General features: G+C 45.4%; 1 protein-coding gene across 3 annotated transcripts in view; it reads right to left on the bottom strand.

Moving 5' to 3' along the window:
* The window catches only part of abcb6b (ATP-binding cassette, sub-family B (MDR/TAP), member 6b), a 36,559-nt gene extending 27,879 nt beyond the window's left edge, over positions 1 to 8,680 (bottom strand). For all 3 annotated transcript variants that reach the window (XR_009675531.1, XR_009675530.1, XM_061053009.1), the window contains exons 1-11: positions 8,455 to 8,680; positions 6,517 to 6,609; positions 6,333 to 6,409; positions 6,069 to 6,184; positions 5,827 to 5,948; positions 4,915 to 5,024; positions 4,632 to 4,697; positions 4,433 to 4,558; positions 3,965 to 4,041; positions 3,807 to 3,870; positions 1 to 2 (exon numbers count right to left, since the gene is read on the bottom strand). The exon at positions 1 to 2 is cut by the window's left edge and continues 84 nt beyond it. Coding sequence is in view for 1 of the 3 variants with exons in the window: in XM_061053009.1 (XP_060908992.1) it covers positions 1 to 2; positions 3,807 to 3,870; positions 3,965 to 4,041; positions 4,433 to 4,558; positions 4,632 to 4,697; positions 4,915 to 5,024; positions 5,827 to 5,948; positions 6,069 to 6,184; positions 6,333 to 6,409; positions 6,517 to 6,609; positions 8,455 to 8,665 (1,064 nt within the window). In the remaining 2 variants the exon portion in view is untranslated. The remainder of the gene's footprint in view (positions 3 to 3,806; positions 3,871 to 3,964; positions 4,042 to 4,432; positions 4,559 to 4,631; positions 4,698 to 4,914; positions 5,025 to 5,826; positions 5,949 to 6,068; positions 6,185 to 6,332; positions 6,410 to 6,516; positions 6,610 to 8,454) is intronic.
* Between the last annotated feature and the right edge of the window lie 1,531 nt (positions 8,681 to 10,211).

Here is a 10,211-nt window from a genome sequence, read left to right as displayed (position 1 = left end):
ACCTTGTAGGAGAAGAGAGGGGAATTAAGATGAGAAAGACGAGGGACAAAGAAAGAAGGAGCTTTTACATTTGTTGCTGAGCTACCTGAAAAATAATCTCAACTCCCTCCGTCCTCTTTGGGCCCGTCAATCATCTTAAATAATTTGCATGCACACTTGGAGAACAACTTAAGTTGAACTTTTAAGAATCACAATGTTTGGATCGATGATGTCTCATGACACGTTAGCAGATGATCATCATGTTGTCGGGTCAAAAGCACAACAACAAGCTGGACATGAGTTTGAGTCTTTCTTTAGTGGTCAGCTGCTGTTTTCAAGAAGGGGGAAGATCCAGGGTCCCCTTTGAAATCTGCTTGGTCCCCATATTCCTAGCCTATGATTGGCTATTTACCTTATAAGAGGCGGGATCTATGTCAAATCAACTATTTGAGCTGTGTTTTGAAGCCCATCGATGGCGGTCACCATGTTGGAAATGCTGACTGCCCCTAACTTTCAGTCAGTCTAGTAACAGACAAAGAGGTGGAGCTGAGGCAGGTCTTAAAGGCGGAGTCAGTAGAAATGTTTGTAAACATTCAAACTAGGCCCCTCCTCCTGGGCTCATCGCCACCAGAGGCGCTCACTTATTGCAGGACGTAGTGTGTATGTTTACCGCTTGTAGCCAGACTGCAAACTGCCTTAGAATATTAAAATGTTTTAATAGAAAAGCTGATAATTTAGCATGCTAGCACCAGCTAACCGCCGGTGTTTGGCGCCTACCTGCCCAACAGTAAACAAGCAAACTCCACGTCCACCGGGAAAAGCCAACACAAGGTTCGTCCTCGTGTAAGTCTATAAGTATGTCATTAACGACCATGTACAGGACTTTACATACACGATATAACTCATGAATTTTTAGTAGTACGGCCTTTCTGCACAGCCAGCGGCGAGGACAGAAGACCGCCACGTACAAGTCTTTTGTTATTGCCAATAAAGCTAACGACTACATCATGACAGTGAACTAACTATGTATGTAGTGTACCTCGGAAGTCATCATCCGTACATAACTGATATCTGTGAGACTGTTCTGGTTTACATGGAATCAAACAGCTAAACATTAAACAACCGTTAGCCAAACGTGTTATGTTAGCTATGCTATGATGTTAGCAACATGTCACGTGTTGTTGACGGTCAGTGTCGGTAGGATTTCAGTTTGGAGACATCGCTGTTATGACACCAAACGACACAACAAGACGACGTTATAATCCTCCTGTGTGTCCTGCTATCCTGCGGCGGCGATTCAAGCTTCCCTCGAGTTTATCTTCGTTTGCCTCCAGCTAGCGCCGTGGCGTTATTGTGACGTCGGCCCGAAAAGGGTCTGCAGATAAGATAATAATGTATTTCTCCTTAACCCTCATTGCACTCCCTCTCTTCTGCATCCCTTCCCTCCTGCAGACCCCCAACTCTAACTGTGATATAAATCATGAAGAGGGTTAAATATATGAAACTCCATTTTACGATTTATCACCCTCAGCTTAGCATTGACTTTCCTTCTGACCTCCTCCTCCTCCTCCCTCTGACTCCTCCTCCTCCCTCTGACTCCTCCTCCTCCCTCCTCCTCCTCCTCCTCCTCCTCCTCCCTCTGACTCCTCCTCCTCCTCCTCCCTCTGACCTCCTCCTCCTCCTCCCTCTGACTCCTCCTCCTCCCTCTGACTCCTCCTCCTCCTCCCTCTAACTCCTCCTCCTCCCTCTGACTCCTCCTCCTCCCTCTGACCTCCTCCTCCTCCCTCTGACTCCTCCTCCTCCCTCTGACTCCTCCTCCTCCCTCTGACTCCTCCTCCTCCCTCCTCCTCCTCCTCCCTCTGACTCCTCCTCCTCCCTCTGACTCCTCCTCCCTCTGACTCCTCCTCCTCCTCCTCCCTCTGACCTCCTCCTCCTTCCTCTGACTCCTCCTCCTCCCTCTGACTCCTCCTCCTCCTCCTCCCTCTGACCTCCTCCTCCTTCCTCTGACTCCTCCTCCTCCTCCCTCTGACTCCTCCTCCTCCTTCCTCTGACTCCTCCTCCTCCTCCTTCCTCTGACTCATCCTCCTCCCTCTGACTCCTCCTCCTCCTCCCTCCTCCTCCTCCTCCTCCTCCTCCTCCTCCTCCCTCTGACTCCTCCTCCTCCTCCCTCCTCCTCCCTCTGACTCCTCCTCCTCCTCCTCCCTCTGACCTCCTCCTCCTCCTCCTCCTCCTCCTCCCTCTGACCTCCTCCTCCTCCCTCCTCGCCTGCAGCTTCCCAAGCCAAAGAAAAGGGCCGCTGTTTTTTGAGGTGCCCTCTAATGCCTTTGTGCACATTCATGTGGCTGTTTACCATATCAAGGGACTGTGAATGTAGGAGCCTTTAGTGAGGCAGCCGGAGGACGCCTTTTCCCACCGAAACACACACAAAAAGTCAGACAAACACACACACACACACACACACACACACACAGGCGGACACGCAGACGCTGTGTTTTAGTATGTGTAGGCGCACAAATACACACAAATACACAAAAGTCACACACAAACACTTGTTGACCTTCTAATCCGCTGACCTCTAACTGTGAGAGTTTCTGTGTTTTCCATCTGAAGCCGACAGACGCTGATCAAAATGACGATTTCATTTATATTTGAATTATTCACACAGACTTCTCTTCATGCTTCACTGTGACCAGGATAACCTTTATTTACCGTTATCTCACCCAACATTAGACTGATTATAATCCAACTATAACCATCATTACTGCAGTCACAGTTTATCACTAATCAGAGTTATTATGTCAGATAAGCAGAAAAATAAGATAATTGCCAAATAATATTAAAAAAAGATTGAAAATATATAATAAAAGTCTCTTCAAGATCAAGTTCAAGTTTATTAAAAGCCATTGCAACAATACAGTTGATAGGAATTTGTCTTGGTAATCAGCGTTTATCTTTCAACATGCCGCCTACAATTATTATTTATTTTTTTAATGTATTTATTTTTAATTACAAGGACCAATAAATTAACACAATAGACAACAAACCACAACAACATACAGACACATTACAACAAAACAAAAATAAATGAACAAAGATTAACAACAGCAGTTTTCACAGTCAGTAGAGCTAAATAAAATAATTTATATTCTATTCAATTGTATTTGATGTTCCTATACACATTACACTGAACCATTCTTCTTTCAGAAATATTGCCAATGGGGACCATTCCCTTACAAAAACCTCAAGAGCACCTCTGAGTACATGAGATAATCTCTCCAAAGGCAAGATGGACATTAGTTTTTCATACCACATTGAGACAGAAGTCCAGTCCAAGAACAAAATGATGAGGATTTAAAGGAATATAACGCCCAAATATTTTCTTTATCTCATTTTGGACCGAGAGCCAGAATTCTGTGAATTTAGGACATGACCACATAAGATGATCATAAGTGCCACAACTACTTTTGCATTTCCGACATAATGATGAGCACGTAGGGTCATATTTACATCTGATAGCCGGGGTCACGTGCAGTCTGTGGATGATCTTATATTGAGTCTCATAGGATTTGTTCGAACATGTAATCTTTTTTGCATTTAATAAAATCTCTCTCCACATCTCATCATCGAGATGGTACCCAAAATCTTCTACAATTTATTTGTCGACAAGGTTTAGACATCGATAAAAGCTGCCTGGGATTAAAGTAGCAACATTCCCAACCCATTCCTTGTTGTTGCTTTTTTAATCAGCGCCCTTTCATTCCCCTTTATATCTTTTAAAAGTTCATCGTAGTAAGATAAACGTTTACCTGAAACGCCTCGTGTCTCACCTCTTTCTGCTCGGTCAGCAGGGCCAGCATGTTCTCCATGTCCACAAACGCACTCTGAATCAGCCTGCAGACAAACAGATCGTTATTCTGATTAGGAGCACTCATAGTTTGATTGTAGCTTTAGTAGCAGAAGAAGTAAAGGAAACGAGGAGTCTCACCTGTAGTAGGTTCCAAACCAGTTGAGAGGAGTGTACAGCTGGATGATGTAGGTGCCGAACAGAACGTAGTCTCCAACCTTCAAAAGTTTATGAACATTTAAAAAGAGAAAATATTGCAATGTCAGTTTTTAACAATATTCTTCAACAGGAGTAAAAAGGAGAAAATAGTCAAGTAGAGAAGAATACATCAAAACTGTACGTGAGCACAGGACATAAAGGTATGTAACTCTGACCCCTAGTGTTTAAAATGGGTACTGCAGTCTAAATTCTAAACATTGTAAAGAGCTGTCTCCCCCCCTCCTCTTTAGAGTCGATGCTCACGGAGGTTGCCATGTGGTGGACTCTGAAGCTTCAGTGTTTAGCCAGCTCTACATTTGACCTGATAACTGGTGTCATATCTGGCAAACCGAGACCTACACCCGTAGACATGATTTTTTTATTCCCCTGTTATATTTTCTCCTGTCGTACCTGGAACTGCCCCTCAGAGACCAGGTGAGCGCAGAGCAGAGATCCGGCGAGCAGTCCTGATCCTATGATGACGTTCTGCGTTTGATTCAGCAGAGCCAGAGAGGCCGAGCTCTTCCACTCACAGAACTGCACAAACAAGGAAAGCAAGTCAGGAGCCAATCTCTTCTCTTGTGTGTCTTACACAGAAACACGAGTTTACCTGGTACTTCAGAATGGCGTCCTCAAAGCAGCGGACTTCATAATCCTCTGCTCCGTAGTATTTGACCTGTTTAGATAAATAAAAGTCAGAGAGTGAGGAGTGAGACCTTTTTAAAACGTCCTGAAATCATCCTAGAAAAACATCCAGGACAAACTCCACCTGACCACACGGCTGTGACCCGTGTGTGGTAACTCATTCAAAGCTTAGTTTCCTCCACCACAGGTAAGAGATGGAGTTATAATTCCATAAACAAGCAGTGAAACTAGCTGGACACGAGGAGTACCGTCTCAAAGTTGAGCAAAGAGTCCACGGCTCGAGACTTGGCCTGGTTGTCTTGGTCGTTCATCTCTCTCCTGTATTTGGTCCTCCACTCTGTGATCAGGACGGTACAGGCTGCAGAGAGAGACCCGTCTGGTTAGCATCAACACAGAGAAGCATTTGACGAGGCTGTTGTGAAATCAATAGTAGGACCTAAAGCTATAACAAGTTGCAACAAGAATATTATTGTCTGCAATCAAACTCCTTAAGTGCATTAGAGAGAGGTTATCTCAGCGCTGGTGGGTTTTCTTAAAGGTGACATATCCTCCTCCTCTTCTTCTTCAGTTTAAATAAGTCTCAGAGCTCCTCTTCAACATGTGTGTGAAGTTTCTTGTTCTAAATCCACTCTGATCCTGTATTTGATCATGTCTATAAACCCCTCTATTTCAGCCCTCCTCAGAACAGGCTGTTTCTGTGTCTGTACCTTTAAATATGTAAATGAGCTGTGTCTGACCACGCCCCCTCTCTGGAAGGGCTTGGGTGTACTCGGTGCTTTCTTGCTCCATGTCCTATTGTTTACGGTGAGAAGGCAGACTCAGAGGGCAGAACAAACACCTAGCTGTGGGAGTGTCACCCACCTGGGGGAGGGGCTACTGCCCTTTGTGATGTCATGAAGGGAAAATACTGGGAACTTGTCTTGGACTCCAGACGAGTCATTTAGATGTTCATCTGTCAGTCTTGTCCAAACACCGACTGTTAGCTTGTGCTAGCGTGCGTTAACTTGCAGTGTAGGTACAAGCAGTAACCGTACACACTATGTCCTGCAGGGGGCGGAGTTTCTGGGGGAGATGAGCCCAGGAGGAGGGGCCCCGTTTGCATGTTGTTTACAAACAATCTACTGACTCCGCCTTTAAAGAAAACACACAAATCGACTCACTGAGGTAGAGGAGCATGCAGGTGAAAACGATGAGTCCAAACCAGACGTTGAAGTAGGAGATGAAGTAGATGATGGCGATGATGATGTCACAGACGGTGGGAAGGATGCTGAACAGGATGTAACTACACACACACACACACACACACACACACACACACACACACACACACACACACACAAACAATGGAAGCTTTTCGTTCTATAAGTGTGTTTTTTAATACCTTGGCTCCTTCCTGTCCTACCTGAGCAGGTTGTTGATGGACGAGGTTCCTCGGTCGACGCTCCGCAGCACGTCTCCGGTGCGTCTGTCCAGGTGCCAGCGCAGAGACAAACCGTGCAGGTGGGAGAACAAACACACCTTCATACGGAGGGGGCAGAGAGAATATGCACATCATCTTAAGTTCTTCTGCTTCACCTGAGTCATTTCTTCTCACCTACACCGTCTACACCCCCCATCTCAGAGTGACAGATACAGGAAACAGAGAACAGTGATTTCCCGTTGGTACCTGAACACCTCGGCTGGTAAACTGCTGAACTTTGATCCACATGAACTGACGCAGGTTGCTGATGAAGCCGGACGTGCCTACAAGAAACAGAAGAAGAAGAGAGAGCATCGAGCTAAGATTGCTCATATTCAAAGTGATCATTTAAATTTAACACACAAACTGATTCTTCAATGTGTTCACACACCTGCTCCTCCTCCCTGCAGGAACTTCAGCAGTGTGTAGATGCAGACAGTGGAAACTAGTGAAGTCCAGCCGCCTCCTGCAGAGAGCTCATTCACTGTTGACACACACACACACACACACACACACACACACACACACACACGTTCATTACCATTTAGTAGAAACGCTCGGAATCAGGATGAAATAAAAAACAAATATTGGAGGAAGAGGAAAGAAAATGTGAAGATGAAGATGAAGAGAGAGATGGCAAGAAAATGAAAACAGAGAAAATTCATAAAAAGAAGAAGAGAACATAATAAAGATGTAAGTGTGTGTGTGTGTGTGTGTGTGTGTGTGTGTGTGTGTGTGTGTGTGTGTGTGTGTGTGTGTGTGTGTGTGTGTGTGTGTGTTTTCTGCTCTTTGGCTCTGGCTGCTGGAGTTGGAGGTTTGGAGGCGGGGTCGCACCAACAGACAAAACGTCCGTTGTACCGGTGTGTTAACTCCACGAAAAAGGCCGCTAATGCCTGCTAAGCATGACTGGCAGGAGGGGTGACCTCCCAGAAAACACTCTGCGTGCACACACACACTTACACACATTAACACACTCACATACCAACCCCACCCCCCCAGACTCTGATGCCTCTTCCACGCCTTCCTCATCACACAAAGCCGCGCTCGGCCTGGTTCTCGCAGCGCTGGCTCAGACTTTCATGTCGCTCCAGAAGCCAAACTGCAGTTTTTGTAAAGAGGAAAAGGAGGAAAGCTGACTTCCTCTGAAGTGGAGACTTGTGTTTTGTTGCCTTGTGGTGGATGCAGTCCTGGGTACAAAATCGGGTACAAAAGGCCTTGGCAGATGATGACACTGCCTCTAAACATGAGAGCTTGTTTCCTCCTTCAGACCGATCCTAAAGTTCAGTTTTCATTAACTTAACTTATTCCAGTTTTAAAGGAAATATTTGTATTTTTATTTCTGAAATGACGTTTTTAAAAGTTTTTTTGGTTTGTAGTTCTCCAGTTTCTCAATCTGTTTTCACATCTGCACACCTGAACATTTCTAGATCATTTCAGGAGGACAGCTTCAGAAACTCTCCTGATCTGTTCACACATGCACCTCAATATCAATGCTACGTGTTGAAGAACATCCTGGAGAACAGGAAACATGCAGCAGCAGGTTGATTAGAGCACGGAGATAGTAGAGGTGGCGTGCAGACAGTCTATGTTCGTGCAGCGATCACAGGGAATAAACGACTTTTACAACTAACATGGTTAGAGAAAACACAAACATTTAACTGAATTTGTCGTATTGACAAAATTGAATAAGTGAATTAGGAGGAACTCTTCTGTAGGGGCTCGGGTTGGGAGGCGGAGGGTTGTCTGGTGAAGTCTCGATGCGGACCAAAGTCTGGAAGTTGGAGAGGTGACAGGTCACTTCCTGAGTACTGCTGAGGTTCCCTTGAGCAAGGCACCATACACCCAAAAGTTCTGCCGCACTCCACTTGTAGCAGCCCGACCCTGACATCTCTCCATTAGTGTCCACAGGTCGTGTGTGTGATTCGGGCCGTCGTGTGTGAGAGGAGCATGTCTCTCAATATAAAAGTGTAAAACCAGAATTTCTCCTCTGGGATTCATAAAGAATGTAAAATAAAAATGTAATGTTTCTGCTGCTTCACTAACATGTCATCCCCGAGGATGTATCAGGAGGGTATAAAGGAGACTGATAAAAGTCAGTCTAAAAACTAGAGCACACTGCCACCTGGAGGTTCAACAGTGAAAATGCAACCATTCAGAATCAGACAGAGACTGAGTTATTCTGCTTTATCGTCTAAAACACCTTTTAAAAATATATATTTAATACAACTTGGCTCTGATACACATTTAAGTAATATGTAATACAGTTGGATGCATTAAGAGCTCGTTCTCTGGATTAGAGATTTTCTGTCCAGAGAGGATTTCTTCTTACCGATGTTCTTGGAGTAAACCGGCACCAGAACATTGACCAGCCGCTCAGCTGCCAGCAGGCCCGCACACAGCAGCACGAGTCCCTGCAGAGCTGCAGAGCCTTTGGGCCAGACGTACGGCAGCAACAGTCTCACCTTCCTCCCAAAGCCTTCCCACGCAGACGGTGAGGAGGGGGGAGAGGGGGAGGGGGGGTGCTGGACCTGAAAGCACATAGAAGTTTGACAGAAAGGGGAGGGATGAGTTTTGTCAGATATAATGTCGAGGTGTTGGAGAGCAGACAAACTAAGAAGTTCAAAACAAACAGTAAACAAAAGGTGAGACACAGGTGAGACTAAAGACACAGGTGAGAGTAAAGACACAGGTGAGACTAAAGACACAGGTGAGACTAAAGACACAAGTGAGACTAAAGAGACAGGTGAGAGTAAAGACACAGGTGAGACTAAAGAGACAGGTGAGACGAAAGACACAGGTGAGACGAAAGACACAGGTGAGACTAAAGACACAGGTGAGAGTAAAGACACAGGTGAGACGAAAGACACAGGTGAGACTAAAGACACAGGTGAGAGTAAAGACACAGGTGAGACTAAAGAGACAGGCGAGACTAAAGACACAGGTGAGACTAAAGAGACAGGCGAGACTAAAGAGACAGGCGAGACTAAAGACACAGGTGAGACTAAAGAGACAGGCGAGACTAAAGACACAGGTGAGACTAAAGAGACAGGTGAGAGTAAAGACACAGGTGAGACTAAAGAGACAGGTGAGAGTAAAGACACAGGTGAGACTAAAGAGACAGGCGAGACTAAAGACACAGGTGAGACTAAAGAGACAGGTGAGACTAAAGAGACAGGTGAGACTAATGACACAGGTGATACTAAAGAGACAGGTGAGACTAAAGAGACAGGTGAGACTAACGACACAGGTGAGACTAAAGACACAGGTGAGACTAAAGACACAGGTGAGACTAAGGACACAGGTGAGTCTAAAGAGACAGGTGAGACTAAAGACACAGGTGAGACTAAAGAGACAGGTGAGTCTAAAGAGACAGGTGAGACTAAAGAGACAGGCGAGACAAAAGACACAGGTGAGACTAAAGAGACAGGCGAGACTAAAGACACAGGTGAGACTAAAGAGACAGGTGAGACTAAAGACACAGGTGAGAGTAAAGACACAGGTGAGAGTAAAGACACAGGTGAGACTAAAGACACAGGTGAGACCAAAGAGACAGGTGAGACTAAAGAGACAAGTGAGACTAAAGAGACAGGTGAGAGTAAAGACACAGGTGAGACTAAAGAGACAGGTGAGAGTAAAGACACAGGTGAGACTAAAGAGACAGGCGAGACTAAAGACACAGGTGAGACTAAAGAGACAGGTGAGTCTAAAGAGACAGGTGAGACTAAAGAGACAGGTGAGACTAAAGACACAGGTGAGACTAAAGACACAGGCGAGACTAAAGACACAGGTGAGTCTAAAGACACAGGTGAGACTAAAGAGACAGGTGAGACTAAAGACACAGGTGAGACTAAAGAGACAGGTGAGTCTAAAGAGACAGGTGAGACTAAAGAGACAGGTGAGACTAAAGACACAGGTGAGACTAAAGACACAGGCGAGACTAAAGACACAGGTGAGTCTAAAGACACAGGTGAGACTAAAGACACAGGTGATTCTAAAGACACATAGGTGAGACTAAAGAGACAGGTGAAACTAAAGAGACAGGTGAGACTAAAGAGACAGGTGAGACTAACGACACAGGTGAGACTA

Source organism: Labrus mixtus, chromosome 13, assembly GCF_963584025.1.
Source record: "Labrus mixtus chromosome 13, fLabMix1.1, whole genome shotgun sequence".
NCBI lineage: Eukaryota > Metazoa > Chordata > Actinopteri > Labriformes > Labridae > Labrus > Labrus mixtus.
Note: the sequence above shows the minus strand (reverse complement) of the source record. Positions and strands in the feature narration are given on the sequence as shown.